Here is a 27357-nt window from a genome sequence, read left to right on the forward strand (position 1 = left end):
CCGCCGCTCCCGCCGGAAAAACCTCGGCTTCAACTGCACAAGATCCAGCCTGACGGAGGTTTCAATCTACGGCTGTGGTGAGCATTAAACATTGGCGGTGGGGATAGAAGAGGGTGACACAAGTTGTTGTGCGGCAGACACAACTGTGAACACTTGCAGTTTCTACCAAACTTATTGTTTCAGTCTGTGGATACAAAGTAATAACGGACATCGTCACAAAATAACCAGCTCTTCACCGGGGAGTTATATAAATAGCACTTTGTGTGCTTAAAGAAAAATCTATATTGGAGCTCCAGCGGTATAGGGTTATTTGGACGGTAATAGTCACAGTTCTGGACATTTCAATATTGCAGCCCTGGTGTGTTTTAAAGATTTTATTTATTTTTATGTTGTGCATTAACAAGAAATCGGATTATTAAACAATAAATAAATATATAATTGTAATCAAAAGATCAAAATATATATGCGCTTCCTTGTAATATACATATTTTATATGGTATATGGTTTTAGTGTTTATGCTTGGAGTAAGGTAGAGTACTCCATTGGGAGCTGCAAATATATTTCTAAATTGATACCCATCAAAAGGAGATAAGTTCAGTGCGCTTGATTGTTACACAGTTTTGACAGTTTTAACATTGGGGGTTGAACAGTCTTAACTGTGTAGGGTTTCTTTGCTGTGGCTTTTTTCTACTAAGTTTTGAGCAGCACTTGTTAGTATGGCAACACGTAGAGACATACAGTAGGAGAGAGAAACACCAGACGTAACCTGATTCTAAATGAACTAATAAATAAGGAAAATGTGGGAGAAGGAGATCAAATTAACCCTCTGGATATGCATCAGTTATTTGGCAGACTAGAAAATCTGCTAAAGGATGAAACTCGGCATTGGCTAGATAAAATGCTATTAAAGAGATATGTAAAAGAAAAGATGATACCCAGAGGGCTAAGGATATTTAAGTCATGCTCATTCAAAGATGATGACAAATTAACTGAAAAATGGAATAATATACTAGACACATGTTCCTTTGCACTTATGGAGTTGTTAATTTCATATAGAGATGACAAAGTGAAAGCCATCTCTATGGAAATTGAAAGTATACAAAAATTGTTACAACCATTTGAAGTTAGAACTGATTTCAGGAACTTTGATCGTACTGTTAATTGTAAAGTCGAAGAGTTTGAACAGACTATCATTACGAATAAAAATAAAAAACTATCTAGGGACCAAGGAGACTATAAACAGGGTCAAGTAAGATCCTACAATAGGAGACACAGATTAAACTCTGAAAGCTTTAGATCAAGTAGCAGACCAAGAAACAACAGACAACAATTCCCCCCTAGGGATAGAATTACATCTAGAGAAAATGAACGACTCCATTATAATACAGGTTCACAGAGGGAACAAAGGAGAGAATTTACACGTGAGTCTGGACAAAGAGCGCAACAGTACAATAAATATAAAAGAAGTCCTGACAATAGGACAAGGGCATATACACAAGGAGCTAGACCAAAAACAACACCTAGGAATATTGAATCACATACAGAAGATACCTCCACCTCTTCTTTTTTAGATCAGAGACTGTATCCAATATGGAAAAACAAGAACAAATATCAGGCCCTACAAACCAATTCGCCAAAAAGAAAAGAGCTAGATACAGAGGAAGAAGAGGTGGAAGAAGGGAACTTATCAAAAAGCGCAAGGAAAGACTAAGAAATAAAGGTCTATTTAACCTCTCTTCACGTGTACTCAGTGAAAGTGAAAAGGCATTAATTGCTAAGGGTCTTAAATTTGCACCATCACAAAAACCTGACTTGTTTGGACTCTATGTAGAGCTCAATCGATACACTCGAGATCTATGTAGAAAACGCTATTTTGCTACTAAAAGCTTGAAAAAACAAGATATAGAGGGACATCCTGTGATTTTGGATGATGCAGATTTATTGCCTCTAAACATCCTTATTGAATTAGAACAAGAAAGCAAAAGCCAGACTGGTGAGGTACTTTTATATGAGGCTGATAAGAATAGGAAAGGCCCTTTCAAAAAGAAATCAGAATTCTATCCTACCAATCAACTTAGTGGGGGGATAGAGACCTTTTTCAATATAACCCTAAATGATATGAGATCATTATGTCAAAATTCAAAGACAATAACAAAGAAGAGAGATAATTTACATTCCCAAGAGAGAAGGGCCCTGAACAACTTAACTAAAGATAAATCACTCACCATCAGGGCTGCAGACAAGGGCGGGGGGACAGTGGTACAAAATACGGAGGATTATCTGAAGGAGGCATACAGACAATTGAATAACATCTTGTTCTATAAAATTCTTGAATTTGATCCTACCTCCAAATATCAGAAGGAACTGAAAGAGTTTCTAGATGTGGCGTTAGAAGAGGGGGCGATATCTAAGTCTGAATTTTCATTCCTATTTACCACACACCCAGTTATTCCTACATACTATCACCTCCCAAAGATTCACAAGTCACTACATGCACCTCCTGGGCGTCCCATAATATCTGGTGTAGGGTCCCTCACTTCCAATCTTTCTGCTTTTGTTGATTATCATTTACAGCCACATGTTTTAAGCCTTAGATCATATATTAGAGATTCTACTCACTTTATTAATTTAATTAAAAACATAAAATGGAAAAATAGTTATCTATTTATGACCTGTGATGTGGAGTCATTGTACTCCAATATACCTCACAAATTAGGTCTTGAGGCACTTGAAATCACATTAAGCACTGATAGATCACTGGAAATAGTTAAAAGACGGTTTGTTTTGGAGGCGGTCGAATTTATTATGACTCACAATTACTTCACATTCAACACCAAATTTTATTTACAGACATTGGGAGTTGCAATGGGCACCAGGTTCGCCCCGAGTTTAGCTAACATCTATATGGGCCACCTAGAAGACAAGTATGTCTGGGATGGTCCATTCGGGGCGAACCTGGTGCTATATGGAAGATATATTGATGATATGTTTTTTATCTGGGATGGGGATGTACATCAGATTGAGGAATTCTTGTCATATCTTAATAATAATGAATTTGGGTTATCTTTCACTAGCACAATACACGAATCAGCAATAACTTTCTTAGATATCGCCCTCAAAGTAGAAGATAATCTTATCAGTACCTCTACTTTTAAGAAAGCGGTCGATACTAACAATTTTTTAAATTATCACAGCAGTCACCACCGCCCCTGGCTCGATAATATACCAAAAAGTCAGTATCTTCGACTCCGTAGAAACTGTTCAACAATAGAACAATTTGAAACTCAAGCTCTAGAATTAACTCAAGCATTTAAAGAACAAAATTATCCTATAGACATTATAGATCATGCTTTTAATGAGGCTTTGAAATGTGATAGAGAGTCCCTACTTATCTATAAAAAGAAAGAGGATGTGAAGGACTCCATCAATGATGGTCAACCTAGATTCATAACAAAATATAATGCCTGTTCAAAAGAGATCAAACGTATTATTCATAAGAATTATCCTATTTTAAAAACTGATAGGATCTTATCTAAAGAACTAATAGACAAACCACAAGTTATCTTTAAAAAGGCTTCTAGTTTGAAAAACTTCTTAGCACCAAGTCACTATGAAGCTACAAAAAATGTTTCTAACTACACATGGTTACAGAAGTTCAATACAGAAAGGGGGAATTACAAATGTAGAAAACTAGGATGCACCACCTGTAATACTATGCTAGATAAAAGTATAACTGTTACATCCTATTCAAATGGCTCCACGTTTAATATACAACAACGCATTAATTGCCGCACGACATATGTCATATATGTGATCACATGTGTGTGTGGCATACAATACGTGGGCCGCACGACTAGGATGTTGCACATCAGATGTTTAGAACATAAAAATAACATTAGGCGGGGTGTCAGTACACATAGCTTAGTACGACATGTGAAGTATAAACATCATAGCAACACCTCAGTAATTAGGATACAAGGAGTGGAACATGTTCAAAGTACAACAAGAGGGGGAGATAGATTCAATCTTCTATGCAAACGCGAAGCTTTTTGGATCTTCTCCCTGGGTACATTGTTTCCGAATGGCTTGAACGATTCAATTGAGATGAATAATATATAGGACATCCAAATGAGCAATCTGAATGTATAATGTGTATAGAAAGAAACCACTGGGGAACATTGTCAGGTCATATATGTCTTTCAAAGGATTAAGAAATAAACACAGAACCTGAAAGTACGAAAGAAGTGAGCTATGTATCTGTGTATGTATATACACACATACACACAAAAAATGTGGAGAGTAAAACGTCTGGTGTGTGTGCATATATATGTTGAGATTATAAAGGAGCTTAGATCACAAATGTCTGAAGGTTCTGATAATCCTATGAGAGTATGGGATAGTGTGATAAATTTGATCCTCTGTCGAATAACATGGTTTGTGATAATTATGTACATATAAAGATCTCTATGTGTACTGTTAAATTCACTATATATATGTGGAATACGTAATATAATCATGTTATGAGAGTCTAGATAATTGTGATATATTTTGGAATCGGGTTACGTCTGGTTATGATAGCTATAGTAAGCATAATTAATATATAAGATAAATATTTAATAAACAGAAAAATTTTTAAAAAATTTGTTCTTCCTGGGTTTGGAGGTGATTCGAACCCGGGTCTGTCTGTTTACAGACAGGGGCCTTAGCCTCTTGAGCCACTCGGCTCCACATTGCTCTGAGTGTTATAAAAATATAGTTATTATTTAAAAAGATTTAAGATGAAAATTAACTCCTATGTCTCGTGTTAATACAAATGAATAAATAAATGTATAGTATGGAGACTATATAGTACAAAGTAAATGGGTTTTATATATTTGTATAATAAACATAAATAGATTGTTGCCTTATGCTATAATTTATTATAGTGTTTAATGTGTGAAAGAATGAAAAAAGAAAACACAGGTTTAAAAGATCATCACACCTGTGCTAATTAATGCTAATTAATGCTCTATATTGATTGGGTACCTGGCATTTAAATACGGACAACAGAATGCACCTCAATACCTTCTGATGAAACCGTGAGATTGAAAGCACGGAGAAACGCGTTAAGGAACAATTTTAAAACACCAGCAGGCGGCACGGAATCCCTCTATGCCAGAGGACAATTTGGAGAAATTGCCAGAAACCAACTTTGAAAGTGTACACCCTTCCCCTGTGGACGCTGCAGACACCGCCGCTCCCGCCGGAAAAACCTCGGCTTCAACTGCACAAGATCCAGCCTGACGGAGGTTTCAATCTACGGCTGTGGTGAGCATTAAACATTGGCGGTGGGGATAGAAGAGGGTGACACAAGTTGTTGTGCGGCAGACACAACTGTGAACACTTGCAGTTTCTACCAAACTTATTGTTTCAGTCTGTGGATACAAAGTAATAACGGACATCGTCACAAAATAACCAGCTCTTCACCGGGGAGTTATATAAATAGCACTTTGTGTGCTTAAAGAAAAATCTATATTGGAGCTCCAGCGGTATAGGGTTATTTGGACGGTAATAGTCACAGTTCTGGACATTTCAATATTGCAGCCCTGGTGTGTTTTAAAGATTTTATTTATTTTTATGTTGTGCATTAACAAGAAATCGGATTATTAAACAATAAATAAATATATAATTGTAATCAAAAGATCAAAATATATATGCGCTTCCTTGTAATATACATATTTTATATGGTATATGGTTTTAGTGTTTATGCTTGGAGTAAGGTAGAGTACTCCATTGGGAGCTGCAAATATATTTCTAAATTGATACCCATCAAAAGGAGATAAGTTCAGTGCGCTTGATTGTTACACAGTTTTGACAGTTTTAACATTGGGGGTTGAACAGTCTTAACTGTGTAGGGTTTCTTTGCTGTGGCTTTTTTCTACTAAGTTTTGAGCAGCACTTGTTAGTATGGCAACACGTAGAGACATAGGAGAGAGAAACACAAGACGTAACCTGATTCTAAATGAACTAATAAATAAGGAAAATGTGGGAGAAGGAGATCAAATTAACCCTCTGGATATGCATCAGTTATTTGGCAGACTAGAAAATCTGCTAAAGGATGAAACTCGGCATTGGCTAGATAAAATGCTATTAAAGAGATATGTAAAAGAAAAGATGATACCCAGAGGGCTAAGGATATTTAAGTCATGCTCATTCAAAGATGATGACAAATTAACTGAAAAATGGAATAATATACTAGACACATGTTCCTTTGCACTTATGGAGTTGTTAATTTCATATAGAGATGACAAAGTGAAAGCCATCTCTATGGAAATTGAAAGTATACAAAAATTGTTACAACCATTTGAAGTTAGAACTGATTTCAGGAACTTTGATCGTACTGTTAATTGTAAAGTCGAAGAGTTTGAACAGACTATCATTACGAATAAAAATAAAAAACTATCTAGGGACCAAGGAGACTATAAACAGGGTCAAGTAAGATCCTACAATAGGAGACACAGATTAAACTCTGAAAGCTTTAGATCAAGTAGCAGACCAAGAAACAACAGACAACAATTCCCCCCTAGGGATAGAATTACATCTAGAGAAAATGAACGACTCCATTATAATACAGGTTCACAGAGGGAACAAAGGAGAGAATTTACACGTGAGTCTGGACAAAGAGCGCAACAGTACAATAAATATAAAAGAAGTCCTGACAATAGGACAAGGGCATATACACAAGGAGCTAGACCAAAAACAACACCTAGGAATATTGAATCACATACAGAAGATACCTCCACCTCTTCTTTTTTAGATCAGAGACTGTATCCAATATGGAAAAACAAGAACAGATATCAGGCCCTACAAACCAATTCGCCAAAAAGAAAAGAGCTAGATACAGAGGAAGAAGAGGTGGAAGAAGGGAACTTATCAAAAAGCGCAAGGAAAGACTAAGAAATAAAGGTCTATTTAACCTCTCTTCACGTGTACTCAGTGAAAGTGAAAAGGCATTAATTGCTAAGGGTCTTAAATTTGCACCATCACAAAAACCTGACTTGTTTGGACTCTATGTAGAGCTCAATCGATACACTCGAGATCTATGTAGAAAACGCTATTTTGCTACTAAAAGCTTGAAAAAACAAGATATAGAGGGACATCCTGTGATTTTGGATGATGCAGATTTATTGCCTCTAAACATCCTTATTGAATTAGAACAAGAAAGCAAAAGCCAGACTGGTGAGGTACTTTTATATGAGGCTGATAAGAATAGGAAAGGCCCTTTCAAAAAGAAATCAGAATTCTATCCTACCAATCAACTTAGTGGGGGGATAGAGACCTTTTTCAATATAACCCTAAATGATATGAGATCATTATGTCAAAATTCAAAGACAATAACAAAGAAGAGAGATAATTTACATTCCCAAGAGAGAAGGGCCCTGAACAACTTAACTAAAGATAAATCACTCACCATCAGGGCTGCAGACAAGGGCGGGGGGACAGTGGTACAAAATACGGAGGATTATCTGAAGGAGGCATACAGACAATTGAATAACATCTTGTTCTATAAAATTCTTGAATTTGATCCTACCTCCAAATATCAGAAGGAACTGAAAGAGTTTCTAGATGTGGCGTTAGAAGAGGGGGCGATATCTAAGTCTGAATATTCATTCCTATTTACCACACACCCAGTTATTCCTACATACTATCACCTCCCAAAGATTCACAAGTCACTACATGCACCTCCTGGGCGTCCCATAATATCTGGTGTAGGGTCCCTCACTTCCAATCTTTCTGCTTTTGTTGATTATCATTTACAGCCACATGTTTTAAGCCTTAGATCATATATTAGAGATTCTACTCACTTTATTAATTTAATTAAAAACATAAAATGGAAAAATAGTTATCTATTTATGACCTGTGATGTGGAGTCATTGTACTCCAATATACCTCACAAATTAGGTCTTGAGGCACTTGAAATCACATTAAGCACTGATAGATCACTGGAAATAGTTAAAAGACGGTTTGTTTTGGAGGCGGTCGAATTTATTATGACTCACAATTACTTCACATTCAACACCAAATTTTATTTACAGACATTGGGAGTTGCAATGGGCACCAGGTTCGCCCCGAGTTTAGCTAACATCTATATGGGCCACCTAGAAGACAAGTATGTCTGGGATGGTCCATTCGGGGCGAACCTGGTGCTATATGGAAGATATATTGATGATATGTTTTTTATCTGGGATGGGGATGTACATCAGATTGAGGAATTCTTGTCATATCTTAATAATAATGAATTTGGGTTATCTTTCACTAGCACAATACACGAATCAGCAATAACTTTCTTAGATATCGCCCTCAAAGTAGAAGATAATCTTATCAGTACCTCTACTTTTAAGAAAGCGGTCGATACTAACAATTTTTTAAATTATCACAGCAGTCACCACCGCCCCTGGCTCGATAATATACCAAAAAGTCAGTATCTTCGACTCCGTAGAAACTGTTCAACAATAGAACAATTTGAAACTCAAGCTCTAGAATTAACTCAAGCATTTAAAGAACAAAATTATCCTATAGACATTATAGATCATGCTTTTAATGAGGCTTTGAAATGTGATAGAGAGTCCCTACTTATCTATAAAAAGAAAGAGGATGTGAAGGACTCCATCAATGATGGTCAACCTAGATTCATAACAAAATATAATGCCTGTTCAAAAGAGATCAAACGTATTATTCATAAGAATTATCCTATTTTAAAAACTGATAGGATCTTATCTAAAGAACTAATAGACAAACCACAAGTTATCTTTAAAAAGGCTTCTAGTTTGAAAAACTTCTTAGCACCAAGTCACTATGAAGCTACAAAAAATGTTTCTAACTACACATGGTTACAGAAGTTCAATACAGAAAGGGGGAATTACAAATGTAGAAAACTAGGATGCACCACCTGTAATACTATGCTAGATAAAAGTATAACTGTTACATCCTATTCAAATGGCTCCACGTTTAATATACAACAACGCATTAATTGCCGCACGACATATGTCATATATGTGATCACATGTGTGTGTGGCATACAATACGTGGGCCGCACGACTAGGATGTTGCACATCAGATGTTTAGAACATAAAAATAACATTAGGCGGGGTGTCAGTACACATAGCTTAGTACGACATGTGAAGTATAAACATCATAGCAACACCTCAGTAATTAGGATACAAGGAGTGGAACATGTTCAAAGTACAACAAGAGGGGGAGATAGATTCAATCTTCTATGCAAACGCGAAGCTTTTTGGATCTTCTCCCTGGGTACATTGTTTCCGAATGGCTTGAACGATTCAATTGAGATGAATAATATATAGGACATCCAAATGAGCAATCTGAATGTATAATGTGTATAGAAAGAAACCACTGGGGAACATTGTCAGGTCATATATGTCTTTCAAAGGATTAAGAAATAAACACAGAACCTGAAAGTACGAAAGAAGTGAGCTATGTATCTGTGTATGTATATACACACATACACACAAAAAATGTGGAGAGTAAAACGTCTGGTGTGTGTGCATATATATGTTGAGATTATAAAGGAGCTTAGATCACAAATGTCTGAAGGTTCTGATAATCCTATGAGAGTATGGGATAGTGTGATAAATTTGATCCTCTGTCGAATAACATGGTTTGTGATAATTATGTACATATAAAGATCTCTATGTGTACTGTTAAATTCACTATATATATGTGGAATACGTAATATAATCATGTTATGAGAGTCTAGATAATTGTGATATATTTTGGAATCGGGTTACGTCTGGTTATGATAGCTATAGTAAGCATAATTAATATATAAGATAAATATTTAATAAACAGAAAAATTTTTAAAAAATTTGTTCTTCCTGGGTTTGGAGGTGATTCGAACCCGGGTCTGTCTGTTTACAGACAGGGGCCTTAGCCTCTTGAGCCACTCGGCTCCACATTGCTCTGAGTGTTATAAAAATATAGTTATTATTTAAAAAGATTTAAGATGAAAATTAACTCCTATGTCTCGTGTTAATACAAATGAATAAATAAATGTATAGTATGGAGACTATATAGTACAAAGTAAATGGGTTTTATATATTTGTATAATAAACATAAATAGATTGTTGCCTTATGCTATAATTTATTATAGTGTTTAATGTGTGAAAGAATGAAAAAAGAAAACACAGGTTTAAAAGATCATCACACCTGTGCTAATTAATGCTAATTAATGCTCTATATTGATTGGGTACCTGGCATTTAAATACGGACAACAGAATGCACCTCAATACCTTCTGATGAAACCGTGAGATTGAAAGCACGGAGAAACGCGTTAAGGAACAATTTTAAAACACCAGCAGGCGGCACGGAATCCCTCTATGCCAGAGGACAATTTGGAGAAATTGCCAGAAACCAACTTTGAAAGTGTACACCCTTCCCCTGTGGACGCTGCAGACACCGCCGCTCCCGCCGGAAAAACCTCGGCTTCAACTGCACAAGATCCAGCCTGACGGAGGTTTCAATCTACGGCTGTGGTGAGCATTAAACATTGGCGGTGGGGATAGAAGAGGGTGACACAAGTTGTTGTGCGGCAGACACAACTGTGAACACTTGCAGTTTCTACCAAACTTATTGTTTCAGTCTGTGGATACAAAGTAATAACGGACATCGTCACAAAATAACCAGCTCTTCACCGGGGAGTTATATAAATAGCACTTTGTGTGCTTAAAGAAAAATCTATATTGGAGCTCCAGCGGTATAGGGTTATTTGGATGGTAATAGTCACAGTTCTGGACATTTCAATATTGCAGCCCTGGTGTGTTTTAAAGATTTTATTTATTTTTATGTTGTGCATTAACAAGAAATCGGATTATTAAACAATAAATAAATATATAATTGTAATCAAAAGATCAAAATATATATGCGCTTCCTTGTAATATACATATTTTATATGGTATATGGTTTTAGTGTTTATGCTTGGAGTAAGGTAGAGTACTCCATTGGGAGCTGCAAATATATTTCTAAATTGATACCCATCAAAAGGAGATAAGTTCAGTGCGCTTGATTGTTACACAGTTTTGACAGTTTTAACATTGGGGGTTGAACAGTCTTAACTGTGTAGGGTTTCTTTGCTGTGGCTTTTTTCTACTAAGTTTTGAGCAGCACTTGTTAGTATGGCAACACGTAGAGACATAGGAGAGAGAAACACCAGACGTAACCTGATTCTAAATGAACTAATAAATAAGGAAAATGTGGGAGAAGGAGATCAAATTAACCCTCTGGATATGCATCAGTTATTTGGCAGACTAGAAAATCTGCTAAAGGATGAAACTCGGCATTGGCTAGATAAAATGCTATTAAAGAGATATGTAAAAGAAAAGATGATACCCAGAGGGCTAAGGATATTTAAGTCATGCTCATTCAAAGATGATGACAAATTAACTGAAAAATGGAATAATATACTAGACACATGTTCCTTTGCACTTATGGAGTTGTTAATTTCATATAGAGATGACAAAGTGAAAGCCATCTCTATGGAAATTGAAAGTATACAAAAATTGTTACAACCATTTGAAGTTAGAACTGATTTCAGGAACTTTGATCGTACTGTTAATTGTAAAGTCGAAGAGTTTGAACAGACTATCATTACGAATAAAAATAAAAAACTATCTAGGGACCAAGGAGACTATAAACAGGGTCAAGTAAGATCCTACAATAGAAGACACAGATTAAACTCTGAAAGCTTTAGATCAAGTAGCAGACCAAGAAACAACAGACAACAATTCCCCCCTAGGGATAGAATTACATCTAGAGAAAATGAACGACTCCATTATAATACAGGTTCACAGAGGGAACAAAGGAGAGAATTTACACGTGAGTCTGGACAAAGAGCGCAACAGTACAATAAATATAAAAGAAGTCCTGACAATAGGACAAGGGCATATACACAAGGAGCTAGACCAAAAACAACACCTAGGAATATTGAATCACATACAGAAGATACCTCCACCTCTTCTTTTTTAGATCAGAGACTGTATCCAATATGGAAAAACAAGAACAGATATCAGGCCCTACAAACCAATTCGCCAAAAAGAAAAGAGCTAGATACAGAGGAAGAAGAGGTGGAAGAAGGGAACTTATCAAAAAGCGCAAGGAAAGACTAAGAAATAAAGGTCTATTTAACCTCTCTTCACGTGTACTCAGTGAAAGTGAAAAGGCATTAATTGCTAAGGGTCTTAAATTTGCACCATCACAAAAACCTGACTTGTTTGGACTCTATGTAGAGCTCAATCGATACACTCGAGATCTATGTAGAAAACGCTATTTTGCTACTAAAAGCTTGAAAAAACAAGATATAGAGGGACATCCTGTGATTTTGGATGATGCAGATTTATTGCCTCTAAACATCCTTATTGAATTAGAACAAGAAAGCAAAAGCCAGACTGGTGAGGTACTTTTATATGAGGCTGATAAGAATAGGAAAGGCCCTTTCAAAAAGAAATCAGAATTCTATCCTACCAATCAACTTAGTGGGGGGATAGAGACCTTTTTCAATATAACCCTAAATGATATGAGATCATTATGTCAAAATTCAAAGACAATAACAAAGAAGAGAGATAATTTACATTCCCAAGAGAGAAGGGCCCTGAACAACTTAACTAAAGATAAATCACTCACCATCAGGGCTGCAGACAAGGGCGGGGGGACAGTGGTACAAAATACGGAGGATTATCTGAAGGAGGCATACAGACAATTGAATAACATCTTGTTCTATAAAATTCTTGAATTTGATCCTACCTCCAAATATCAGAAGGAACTGAAAGAGTTTCTAGATGTGGCGTTAGAAGAGGGGGCGATATCTAAGTCTGAATATTCATTCCTATTTACCACACACCCAGTTATTCCTACATACTATCACCTCCCAAAGATTCACAAGTCACTACATGCACCTCCTGGGCGTCCCATAATATCTGGTGTAGGGTCCCTCACTTCCAATCTTTCTGCTTTTGTTGATTATCATTTACAGCCACATGTTTTAAGCCTTAGATCATATATTAGAGATTCTACTCACTTTATTAATTTAATTAAAAACATAAAATGGAAAAATAGTTATCTATTTATGACCTGTGATGTGGAGTCATTGTACTCCAATATACCTCACAAATTAGGTCTTGAGGCACTTGAAATCACATTAAGCACTGATAGATCACTGGAAATAGTTAAAAGACGGTTTGTTTTGGAGGCGGTCGAATTTATTATGACTCACAATTACTTCACATTCAACACCAAATTTTATTTACAGACATTGGGAGTTGCAATGGGCACCAGGTTCGCCCCGAGTTTAGCTAACATCTATATGGGCCACCTAGAAGACAAGTATGTCTGGGATGGTCCATTCGGGGCGAACCTGGTGCTATATGGAAGATATATTGATGATATGTTTTTTATCTGGGATGGGGATGTACATCAGATTGAGGAATTCTTGTCATATCTTAATAATAATGAATTTGGGTTATCTTTCACTAGCACAATACACGAATCAGCAATAACTTTCTTAGATATCGCCCTCAAAGTAGAAGATAATCTTATCAGTACCTCTACTTTTAAGAAAGCGGTCGATACTAACAATTTTTTAAATTATCACAGCAGTCACCACCGCCCCTGGCTCGATAATATACCAAAAAGTCAGTATCTTCGACTCCGTAGAAACTGTTCAACAATAGAACAATTTGAAACTCAAGCTCTAGAATTAACTCAAGCATTTAAAGAACAAAATTATCCTATAGACATTATAGATCATGCTTTTAATGAGGCTTTGAAATGTGATAGAGAGTCCCTACTTATCTATAAAAAGAAAGAGGATGTGAAGGACTCCATCAATGATGGTCAACCTAGATTCATAACAAAATATAATGCCTGTCAAAAAAAGAGATCAAACGTATTATTCATAAGAATTATCCTATTTTAAAAACTGATAGGATCTTATCTAAAGAACTAATAGACAAACCACAAGTTATCTTTAAAAAGGCTTCTAGTTTGAAAAACTTCTTAGCACCAAGTCACTATGAAGCTACAAAAAATGTTTCTAACTACACATGGTTACAGAAGTTCAATACAGAAAGGGGGAATTACAAATGTAGAAAACTAGGATGCACCACCTGTAATACTATGCTAGATAAAAGTATAACTGTTACATCCTATTCAAATGGCTCCACGTTTAATATACAACAACGCATTAATTGCCGCACGACATATGTCATATATGTGATCACATGTGTGTGTGGCATACAATACGTGGGCCGCACGACTAGGATGTTGCACATCAGATGTTTAGAACATAAAAATAACATTAGGCGGGGTGTCAGTACACATAGCTTAGTACGACATGTGAAGTATAAACATCATAGCAACACCTCAGTAATTAGGATACAAGGAGTGGAACATGTTCAAAGTACAACAAGAGGGGGAGATAGATTCAATCTTCTATGCAAACGCGAAGCTTTTTGGATCTTCTCCCTGGGTACATTGTTTCCGAATGGCTTGAACGATTCAATTGAGATGAATAATATATAGGACATCCAAATGAGCAATCTGAATGTATAATGTGTATAGAAAGAAACCACTGGGGAACATTGTCAGGTCATATATGTCTTTCAAAGGATTAAGAAATAAACACAGAACCTGAAAGTACGAAAGAAGTGAGCTATGTATCTGTGTATGTATATACACACATACACACAAAAAATGTGGAGAGTAAAACGTCTGGTGTGTGTGCATATATATGTTGAGATTATAAAGGAGCTTAGATCACAAATGTCTGAAGGTTCTGATAATCCTATGAGAGTATGGGATAGTGTGATAAATTTGATCCTCTGTCGAATAACATGGTTTGTGATAATTATGTACATATAAAGATCTCTATGTGTACTGTTAAATTCACTATATATATGTGGAATACGTAATATAATCATGTTATGAGAGTCTAGATAATTGTGATATATTTTGGAATCGGGTTACGTCTGGTTATGATAGCTATAGTAAGCATAATTAATATATAAGATAAATATTTAATAAACAGAAAAAATTTTAAAAAATTTGTTCTTCCTGGGTTTGGAGGTGATTCGAACCCGGGTCTGTCTGTTTACAGACAGGGGCCTTAGCCTCTTGAGCCACTCGGCTCCACATTGCTCTGAGTGTTATAAAAATATAGTTATTATTTAAAAAGATTTAAGATGAAAATTAACTCCTATGTCTCGTGTTAATACAAATGAATAAATAAATGTATAGTATGGAGACTATATAGTACAAAGTAAATGGGTTTTATATATTTGTATAATAAACATAAATAGATTGTTGCCTTATGCTATAATTTATTATAGTGTTTAATGTGTGAAAGAATGAAAAAAGAAAACACAGGTTTAAAAGATCATCACACCTGTGCTAATTAATGCTAATTAATGCTCTATATTGATTGGGTACCTGGCATTTAAATACGGACAACAGAATGCACCTCAATACCTTCTGATGAAACCGTGAGATTGAAAGCACGGAGAAACGCGTTAAGGAACAATTTTAAAACACCAGCAGGCGGCACGGAATCCCTCTATGCCAGAGGACAATTTGGAGAAATTGCCAGAAACCAACTTTGAAAGTGTACACCCTTCCCCTGTGGACGCTGCAGACACCGCCGCTCCCGCCGGAAAAACCTCGGCTTCAACTGCACAAGATCCAGCCTGACGGAGGTTTCAATCTACGGCTGTGGTGAGCATTAAACATTGGCGGTGGGGATAGAAGAGGGTGACACAAGTTGTTGTGCGGCAGACACAACTGTGAACACTTGCAGTTTCTACCAAACTTATTGTTTCAGTCTGTGGATACAAAGTAATAACGGACATCGTCACAAAATAACCAGCTCTTCACCGGGGAGTTATATAAATAGCACTTTGTGTGCTTAAAGAAAAATCTATATTGGAGCTCCAGCGGTATAGGGTTATTTGGACGGTAATAGTCACAGTTCTGGACATTTCAATATTGCAGCCCTGGTGTGTTTTAAAGATTTTATTTATTTTTATGTTGTGCATTAACAAGAAATCGGATTATTAAACAATAAATAAATATATAATTATAATCAAAAGATCAAAATATATATGCGCTTCCTTGTAATATACATATTTTATATGGTATATGGTTTTAGTGTTTATGCTTGGAGTAAGGTAGAGTACTCCATTGGGAGCTGCAAATATATTTCTAAATTGATACCCATCAAAAGGAGATAAGTTCAGTGCGCTTGATTGTTACACAGTTTTGACAGTTTTAACATTGGGGGTTGAACAGTCTTAACTGTGTAGGGTTTCTTTGCTGTGGCTTTTTTCTACTAAGTTTTGAGCAGCACTTGTTAGTATGGCAACACGTAGAGACATAGGAGAGAGAAACACCAGACGTAACCTGATTCTAAATGAACTAATAAATAAGGAAAATGTGGGAGAAGGAGATCAAATTAACCCTCTGGATATGCATCAGTTATTTGGCAGACTAGAAAATCTGCTAAAGGATGAAACTCGGCATTGGCTAGATAAAATGCTATTAAAGAGATATGTAAAAGAAAAGATGATACCCAGAGGGCTAAGGATATTTAAGTCATGCTCATTCAAAGATGATGACAAATTAACTGAAAAATGGAATAATATACTAGACACATGTTCCTTTGCACTTATGGAGTTGTTAATTTCATATAGAGATGACAAAGTGAAAGCCATCTCTATGGAAATTGAAAGTATACAAAAATTGTTACAACCATTTGAAGTTAGAACTGATTTCAGGAACTTTGATCGTACTGTTAATTGTAAAGTCGAAGAGTTTGAACAGACTATCATTACGAATAAAAATAAAAAACTATCTAGGGACCAAGGAGACTATAAACAGGGTCAAGTAAGATCCTACAATAGGAGACACAGATTAAACTCTGAAAGCTTTAGATCAAGTAGCAGACCAAGAAACAACAGACAACAATTCCCCCCTAGGGATAGAATTACATCTAGAGAAAATGAACGACTCCATTATAATACAGGTTCACAGAGGGAACAAAGGAGAGAATTTACACGTGAGTCTGGACAAAGAGCGCAACAGTACAATAAATATAAAAGAAGTCCTGACAATAGGACAAGGGCATATACACAAGGAGCTAGACCAAAAACAACACCTAGGAATATTGAATCACATACAGAAGATACCTCCACCTCTTCTTTTTTAGATCAGAGACTGTATCCAATATGGAAAAACAAGAACAGATATCAGGCCCTACAAACCAATTCGCCAAAAAGAAAAGAGCTAGATACAGAGGAAGAAGAGGTGGAAGAAGGGAACTTATCAAAAAGCGCAAGGAAAGACTAAGAAATAAAGGTCTATTTAACCTCTCTTCACGTGTACTCAGTGAAAGTGAAAAGGCATTAATTGCTAAGGGTCTTAAATTTGCACCATCACAAAAACCTGACTTGTTTGGACTCTATGTAGAGCTCAATCGATACACTCGAGATCTATGTAGAAAACGCTATTTTGCTACTAAAAGCTTGAAAAAACAAGATATAGAGGGACATCCTGTGATTTTGGATGATGCAGATTTATTGCCTCTAAACATCCTTATTGAATTAGAACAAGAAAGCAAAAGCCAGACTGGTGAGGTACTTTTATATGAGGCTGATAAGAATAGGAAAGGCCCTTTCAAAAAGAAATCAGAATTCTATCCTACCAATCAACTTAGTGGGGGGATAGAGACCTTTTTCAATATAACCCTAAATGATATGAGATCATTATGTCAAAATTCAAAGACAATAACAAAGAAGAGAGATAATTTACATTCCCAAGAGAGAAGGGCCCTGAACAACTTAACTAAAGATAAATCACTCACCATCAGGGCTGCAGACAAGGGCGGGGGGACAGTGGTACAAAATACGGAGGATTATCTGAAGGAGGCATACAGACAATTGAATAACATCTTGTTCTATAAAATTCTTGAATTTGATCCTACCTCCAAATATCAGAAGGAACTGAAAGAGTTTCTAGATGTGGCGTTAGAAGAGGGGGCGATATCTAAGTCTGAATATTCATTCCTATTTACCACACACCCAGTTATTCCTACATACTATCACCTCCCAAAGATTCACAAGTCACTACATGCACCTCCTGGGCGTCCCATAATATCTGGTGTAGGGTCCCTCACTTCCAATCTTTCTGCTTTTGTTGATTATCATTTACAGCCACATGTTTTAAGCCTTAGATCATATATTAGAGATTCTACTCACTTTATTAATTTAATTAAAAACATAAAATGGAAAAATAGTTATCTATTTATGACCTGTGATGTGGAGTCATTGTACTCCAATATACCTCACAAATTAGGTCTTGAGGCACTTGAAATCACATTAAGCACTGATAGATCACTGGAAATAGTTAAAAGACGGTTTGTTTTGGAGGCGGTCGAATTTATTATGACTCACAATTACTTCACATTCAACACCAAATTTTATTTACAGACATTGGGAGTTGCAATGGGCACCAGGTTCGCCCCGAGTTTAGCTAACATCTATATGGGCCACCTAGAAGACAAGTATGTCTGGGATGGTCCATTCGGGGCGAACCTGGTGCTATATGGAAGATATATTGATGATATGTTTTTTATCTGGGATGGGGATGTACATCTGATTGAGGAATTCTTGTCATATCTTAATAATAATGAATTTGGGTTATCTTTCACTAGCACAATACACGAATCAGCAATAACTTTCTTAGATATCGCCCTCAAAGTAGAAGATAATCTTATCAGTACCTCTACTTTTAAGAAAGCGGTCGATACTAACAATTTTTTAAATTATCACAGCAGTCACCACCGCCCCTGGCTCGATAATATACCAAAAAGTCAGTATCTTCGACTCCGTAGAAACTGTTCAACAATAGAACAATTTGAAACTCAAGCTCTAGAATTAACTCAAGCATTTAAAGAACAAAATTATCCTATAGACATTATAGATCATGCTTTTAATGAGGCTTTGAAATGTGATAGAGAGTCCCTACTTATCTATAAAAAGAAAGAGGATGTGAAGGACTCCATCAATGATGGTCAACCTAGATTCATAACAAAATATAATGCCTGTTCAAAAGAGATCAAACGTATTATTCATAAGAATTATCCTATTTTAAAAACTGATAGGATCTTATCTAAAGAACTAATAGACAAACCACAAGTTATCTTTAAAAAGGCTTCTAGTTTGAAAAACTTCTTAGCACCAAGTCACTATGAAGCTACAAAAAATGTTTCTAACTACACATGGTTACAGAAGTTCAATACAGAAAGGGGGAATTACAAATGTAGAAAACTAGGATGCACCACCTGTAATACTATGCTAGATAAAAGTATAACTGTTACATCCTATTCAAATGGCTCCACGTTTAATATACAACAACGCATTAATTGCCGCACGACATATGTCATATATGTGATCACATGTGTGTGTGGCATACAATACGTGGGCCGCACGACTAGGATGTTGCACATCAGATGTTTAGAACATAAAAATAACATTAGGCGGGGTGTCAGTACACATAGCTTAGTACGACATGTGAAGTATAAACATCATAGCAACACCTCAGTAATTAGGATACAAGGAGTGGAACATGTTCAAAGTACAACAAGAGGGGGAGATAGATTCAATCTTCTATGCAAACGCGAAGCTTTTTGGATCTTCTCCCTGGGTACATTGTTTCCGAATGGCTTGAACGATTCAATTGAGATGAATAATATATAGGACATCCAAATGAGCAATCTGAATGTATAATGTGTATAGAAAGAAACCACTGGGGAACATTGTCAGGTCATATATGTCTTTCAAAGGATTAAGAAATAAACACAGAACCTGAAAGTACGAAAGAAGTGAGCTATGTATCTGTGTATGTATATACACACATACACACAAAAAATGTGGAGAGTAAAACGTCTGGTGTGTGTGCATATATATGTTGAGATTATAAAGGAGCTTAGATCACAAATGTCTGAAGGTTCTGATAATCCTATGAGAGTATGGGATAGTGTGATAAATTTGATCCTCTGTCGAATAACATGGTTTGTGATAATTATGTACATATAAAGATCTCTATGTGTACTGTTAAATTCACTATATATATGTGGAATACGTAATATAATCATGTTATGAGAGTCTAGATAATTGTGATATATTTTGGAATCGGGTTACGTCTGGTTATGATAGCTATAGTAAGCATAATTAATATATAAGATAAATATTTAATAAACAGAAAAAATTTTAAAAAATTTGTTCTTCCTGGGTTTGGAGGTGATTCGAACCCGGGTCTGTCTGTTTACAGACAGGGGCCTTAGCCTCTTGAGCCACTCGGCTCCACATTGCTCTGAGTGTTATAAAAATATAGTTATTATTTAAAAAGATTTAAGATGAAAATTAACTCCTATGTCTCGTGTTAATACAAATGAATAAATAAATGTATAGTATGGAGACTATATAGTACAAAGTAAATGGGTTTTATATATTTGTATAATAAACATAAATAGATTGTTGCCTTATGCTATAATTTATTATAGTGTTTAATGTGTGAAAGAATGAAAAAAGAAAACACAGGTTTAAAAGATCATCACACCTGTGCTAATTAATGCTAATTAATGCTCTATATTGATTGGGTACCTGGCATTTAAATACGGACAACAGAATGCACCTCAATACCTTCTGATGAAACCGTGAGATTGAAAGCACGGAGAAACGCGTTAAGGAACAATTTTAAAACACCAGCAGGCGGCACGGAATCCCTCTATGCCAGAGGACAATTTGGAGAAATTGCCAGAAACCAACTTTGAAAGTGTACACCCTTCCCCTGTGGACGCTGCAGACACCGCCGCTCCCGCCGGAAAAACCTCGGCTTCAACTGCACAAGATCCAGCCTGACGGAGGTTTCAATCTACGGCTGTGGTGAGCATTAAACATTGGCGGTGGGGATAGAAGAGGGTGACACAAGTTGTTGTGCGGCAGACACAACTGTGAACACTTGCAGTTTCTACCAAACTTATTGTTTCAGTCTGTGGATACAAAGTAATAACGGACATCGTCACAAAATAACCAGCTCTTCACCGGGGAGTTATATAAATAGCACTTTGTGTGCTTAAAGAAAAATCTATATTGGAGCTCCAGCGGTATAGGGTTATTTGGACGGTAATAGTCACAGTTCTGGACATTTCAATATTGCAGCCCTGGTGTGTTTTAAAGATTTTATTTATTTTTATGTTGTGCATTAACAAGAAATCGGATTATTAAACAATAAATAAATATATAATTATAATCAAAAGATCAAAATATATATGCGCTTCCTTGTAATATACATATTTTATATGGTATATGGTTTTAGTTTTTATGTGTTAGCACTGTCAGCAGTGTTTATTCCCGGAGTGGACGACTGGGAAGCAGATCTACTCAGCAGACACGACCTCCACCCGGGAGAGTGGGGATTTCATCCAGAAGTCTTCCAAAGGATTGTACACCATTGGGAAAGGCCACAGGTGGACATGATGGCGTCCCGCCTCAACAAAAAGCTATAAAAGATATTGCGCCAGGTCAAGGGACCCTCAGGCGATAGCTGTGGACGCTCTGGTAACACCGTGGGTGTACCAGACGGTTTATGTGTTCCCCCCTCTGCCTCTCATACAAAAGGTACTGAGAATAATAGGAAGGCGAGGAGTAAGAACGATACTCGTGGTTCCGGATTGGCCAAGAAGAGCTTGGTACCCAGAACTTCAAGAAATTATATCAGAGGACCCATGGCCTCTGCCGCTCAGACAGGACCTGCGGCAGCAGGGGCCCTGTCTGTTCCAAGACTTACCGCGGCTACGTTTTGACGGCATGGCGGTTGAACGCCGGATCCTAAAGGAAAAGGGATTCCGGAGGAAGTCATTCCTACGCTGATTCAAGCCAGGAAAGATGTAACTGCAAAACATTATCACCGCATATGGCGGAAATATGTTGCTTGGTGTGAGGCCAAAAAAGGCCCCAACAGAGGAATTTCAACTAGGTCGATTTCTGCATTTCCTACAAGCAGGAGTGTCTATGGGCCTAAAATTAGGCTCCATTAAGATATAGATCTCGGCTCTGTCGATTTTCTTCCAGAAAGAACTAGCTTCAGTACCTGAAGTTCAGACATTGTAAAAGGAGTGCTGCATATTCAGCCCCCGGTTGTGCCTCCAGTGGCACCTTGGGTTCTCAACGTGGTGTTGAGTTTCTTAAAATCACATTGGTGTGAGCCACTAAAAACCGTGGATCTAAAATATCTCACGCGGAAAGTGGTCATGTTATTGGCCTTGGCTTCGGCCAGGCGTGTATCAGAATTGGCGGCTTTGTCATATAAAAGTCCTTATCTGATTTTCCATATGGATAGGGCAGAATTGAGGACTCGTCCCCAGTTTCTCCCTAAGGTGGTATCAGCTTTTCACTTGAACCAACCTATTGTAGTGCCTGCGGCTACTAGGGACTTGGAGGATTCCAAGTTACTGGACGTAGTCAGGGCCTTGAAAAATTATGTTTCCAGGACGGCTAGAGTCAGGAGAACTGACTCGCTGTTTATCCTGTATGCACCCAACAAACTGGGTGCTCCTGCTTCTAAGCAGACTATTGCTCGCTGGATTTGTAGCACAATTCAGCTGGCGCATTCTGCGGCTGGACTACCGCAGCCAAAATCTGTAAAAGCCCATTCCACAAGGAAGGTAGGCTCATCTTGGGCAGCTGCCTGAGGGGTCTCGGCTTTCCAACTTTGCCGAGCTGCAACTTGGTCAGGGGCAAACACGTTTGCTAAATTCTACAAAATTGATACCCTGGCTGAGGAGGACCTGGAGTTCTCTCATTCGGTGCTGCAGAGTCATCCGCACTCTCCCGCCCGTTTGGGAGCTTTGGTATAATCCCCATGGTCCTTACGGAGTTCCCAGCATCCACTAGGACGTCAGAGAAAATAAGATTTTACTCACCGGTAAATCTATTTCTCGTAGTCCGTAGTGGATGCTGGGCGCCCATCCCAAGTGCGGATTGTCTGCAATACTTGTATATAGTTATTGCCTAACTAAAGGGTTATTGTTGAGCCATCTGTTGAGAGGCTCAGTTATATTCATACTGTTAACTGGGTATAGTATCACGAGTTATACGGTGTGATTGGTGTGGCTGGTATGAGTCTTACCCGGGATTCAAAATCCTTCCTTATTATGTCAGCTCGTCCGGGCACAGTGTCCTAACTGAGGCTTGGAGGAGGGTCATAGTGGGAGGAGCCAGTGCACACCAGGTGACCTAAAGCTTTCTTTAGTTGTGCCCAGTCTCCTGCGGAGCCGCTATCCCCATGGTCCTTACGGAGTTCCCAGCATCCACTACGGACTACGAGAAATAGATTTACCGGTGAGTAAAATCTTATTATTGCCATATTGGAGGATTTTGGGGTGCATCCAGGTAAGTTGACTCTCAACATAGAAACACATAAATATATGACACAAAGTGGGGCTGTTATTATTAAGTAGTGTAGATCCACCTGAGCAGAGATGGTGGTGACAACATTTATTTGTAAATATTAATTCATTTAACACTTCCTGAGGAAGCGGCCAGGTGCCAGGAAACACGCTGAAGTTTTAAGTGAGAATTTTCTTTTTCTTTTATGCTTTATTTTTATACCTGACTTTTACCCTGTGATACTGTGTTTTAAGAATTTTCTTCTAACCATTGTTGTCTACAATAGTGCAAAAGTATTTGTTATTTTAAATTTCATTTATCCATGACAATAGTGAGTTGTCCTATGAAGTTATTAATCTAGTTAATGAAATAATTTTTTATTATTTATCCATTTTTTGGGGGATCATTCCTTTATTTGCCAGTTGTATCCCAGATTTCATGTTTGGGTAAGAGGGTATTTGACTAATTGTATCTTAAGTACTGCTTCTATCTTAAACATTCAGGAGAAGAAAAAAAATGCCTTAATTTGCCTAATGCAGCCCAGATTATATGTTTGGCTAAGAGGGGGTTTGACCACTTATATATTAAGTGCTGACACTACAGTACCTTTGACAGTCTTATATTGCTTGGCTCCCATTTATGGAGAGTAAGGGACTAGTTGTACATTGAAGATCTGATCTATAAAGTACCCTTCTCACCACCAAAGATGCTCTTGTTTTCATTTCATGGGTAATACAAACACATTTGTTGACTTTTATGGAGTTAAAAACTATTGTAACCCATGACATCACTAGTATATGTATGTATGTATGCATGTATATATGCACATATACATACATATAAATACTTGCAAATATATAATTGCAGGTATTTCCGTGTGTAACCCTTGGTTGAACACAATTAAAAAAGTAAATAGTTTGTACCTTCTGTAGCTTCTGTTGAATCCTTGATACACACATCATGTAAAGAGCCAACTGGATCACAAGCACATGGCCGGCAAGGATTGGAATGAGTCGATGACAGCTAACAAAATAATATACAACAAATAAGGTTCTTGCAATGTCTAGTTGCTATACATACATTACAATTCTAATAGCAATGCATGTCACAGTAGACATATTTATTTACATTATGATTTATCTCATAGTCATGCTCAATAAGATCACTTTTTATTTTATTTCATAGCGATCTTTGTCTGTAAATAATGAGTTGAAATGTAATTGTCTAGATTCTAGAACAAAATTGTTAAATACAGTAAGGTTTTAATTAATTGTTCTGTTTGCTACTATTATGTAAAATGACTCCAATCATACTGTGTCTATTGAAGGTATGAGACTAAACACAGCAATTGTTTGATTATGTAAATAACAGAATTTGCCAACTAATCTCATTTAAAAGTGTTATTTCTGTAAATATTTCCAATATATTTTCCGCAAGCCAAATCATGCCTTTAGCATATTGTAAACTTATTCCACCAAGTGTCACATAGTTCCTCTTTTACCAAGCAGCCTGTATTTTTTTTGTACCAATGAGTGTTGTTGTTTCATAATTCTACTCCTTGATAGCTACATATACTTTATAACGGTTAATTTTAAAATGATAGACATGAATTTCTAAATTTTCTAATATGTTTGCGCTAAATACATTTTAATACTACACATGTTAATTTGGTAAGTTAAGTGCATTATAAATATAAGTCCTAAATCACAATCCTTTGTATAAAATTACAACATTATTATTGAAATAAATATTTGTTTTTCAGTCTACAGAAGACTTTAGATAGATCTGTTGCAACTATGAATGTTGTTTATGAGCTAAATAATCAGTATCATTATCTCTATTTTGTGTAATTTTTTAAATATGTTCCCAATTTAAAAATAGTTCCAGATTTTGCTTTACAGTAATGGCTCCTTTTTACAGTGTAATCCAGCCCAGTTAATCTAGCATTGCACTGGATTACACTGACATACAGTAGTAGGAACCCACTGTATCTATCAATCTATCTACCTACCTATCTAATTCTTCTTTTTAAACTCCAGATATTTTGTGAAGTACACAGATTTCAAAACAGTCTTAGGTTAAAGGATTACATTTCTGAGACACTTTTCAGCTATTCTCTTCTCCCAGGCAGTCAACAGGATGGTTGGCAGCTGCAGCAATTAAAGGGTGTGTTAGTATGCTGTGTTTGTCTGTCTCGGAAAAGAGGAGGCACTGCCTAGTGTGCTGGAACTATGGATCTAAATCAGACCTGATTGGTGCTGTGCGTTTTCGTACAGCAGCCAATCAGGTCTGAACTGCGTATGCGCCGGCGCCGCAGTGCATTGGCGCATGTCAGACAGCCGATAGCCGTCTCAGCCCTGCGATCGCCTCTGCCTGATTGACAGGCAGAGGCTGTCGCTGGGTGGGAGGGGGCGGGCCGGTGGCATTTGGCCGCCGTTTACGGGGCACAGTCCGTGTAACGCTTTGGAGGGGGCAGGTCGCAGTGGCTGCGTGACATCACACGTAGCCGCTGCAAACCTCACAGCGACAAGTAGCTCCTGCCAGCACGCAATGCTTTTGTACTTGTGCAGGGGATCAGGCCTGACATGCGGGGTGGACTAGCCCTGTGCTGGGCGTCCTCCCTGCATGTCAGGGAAGCTGATTGTAGATGTGCTAAATTTAGCACATCTACAATCAGGTCTGAATTAGAACCTATATGTCAGTAAGAGCCACACAGGCTAGGATTTTGTTGTTGTTTTGCTGTTTTTATTTCTTGCCTAAGTTAAGCTAACAGGGGCGGATTGTGAACTAAAAGATGCCCTCTAAAAAATGTTAAAAGTGGCCCAACGTGGGTATAACATACTGTGGCCAACAAGAGGTATAACATACTGTGTAGCCATGGCAGCATCACTGGATGGCAGAGTTGCTGTACTGCAGAGATGGAATAACAGAATGAATGGGGACAATGCAGTGTACTGAGTGTACTGGACTGCCTGTCATGTGTGGGGCCACATGACAACACACAAAACAGGCACTGCAGACACGTCGGTCTAACAGGAATCTTCCTGGTAAGCCCTATGGCCAATCCACCCCATGAAACTAACTGCAACTAGTTGCACCAGCCTGTTGGAATGTTTAGTATCTGCTATTATCTAAGGTGTTATCATCTACCACCGGAGAAGGTGAATGCTACCTGTTCCCAGTACAATATAATAATTATTTTAGCAAGAACAAGTATAGCTGTCATCATTATCAGCTATTTCAAATGGCCATTCAAACTAGTGTGATGATGATGTTTTTTCACAGGTTTTTTCACAGTAAGGACAATATGTGTTTGGAATTCCCTGCCGGAGAGAGTAGTAATGGTGGACTCGGTCAACACTTTTAAGAATGGACTAGATAAAATAAGATTTTAAACCTACCGGTAAATCTTTTTCTCGTAGTCCGTAGAGGATGCTGGGGACTCCGTAAGGACCATGGGGATAGACGGGCTCCGCAGGAGACATGGGCACTTTAAGAAAGACTTTAGGTATGGGTGTGCACTGGCTCCTCCCTCTATGCCCCTCCTCCAGACCTCAGTTAGAGAAACTGTGCCCAGAGGAGACGGACAGTACGAGGAAAGGATTTTTGTTAATCCAAGGGCAAGATTCATACCAGCCACACCATTCACACCGTATAACATGTGTATCCATTAAACAGTTAACAGTATGAAAAAACAACGTAGCATCAGTCCAAAACTGATGAAACTATAACATAACCCTTATGTAAGCAAAACTATATACAAGTCTCGCAGAAGTAGTCCGCACTTGGGACGGGCGCCCAGCATCCTCTACGGACTACAAGAAAAAGATTTACCGGTAGGTTTAAAATCTTATTTTCTCTTACTTCC

General features: G+C 37.4%; 1 protein-coding gene across 8 annotated transcripts in view; it reads right to left on the reverse strand.

Annotated features, from left to right (window-relative positions):
* Nucleotides 1–27357, reverse strand: part of LAMA2 (laminin subunit alpha 2) — a 1276598-nt gene that overhangs the window by 831144 nt on the left and 418097 nt on the right. For all 8 annotated transcript variants that reach the window (XM_063917336.1, XM_063917337.1, XM_063917331.1 and 5 more), the window contains exon 9: nt 24413–24512. In XM_063917336.1, coding sequence (XP_063773406.1) covers nt 24413–24512 — 100 coding nt within the window. The remainder of the gene's footprint in view (nt 1–24412; nt 24513–27357) is intronic.

This window comes from Pseudophryne corroboree, chromosome 4, assembly GCF_028390025.1.
Source record: "Pseudophryne corroboree isolate aPseCor3 chromosome 4, aPseCor3.hap2, whole genome shotgun sequence".
NCBI classification, from domain to species: domain Eukaryota; kingdom Metazoa; phylum Chordata; class Amphibia; order Anura; family Myobatrachidae; genus Pseudophryne; species Pseudophryne corroboree.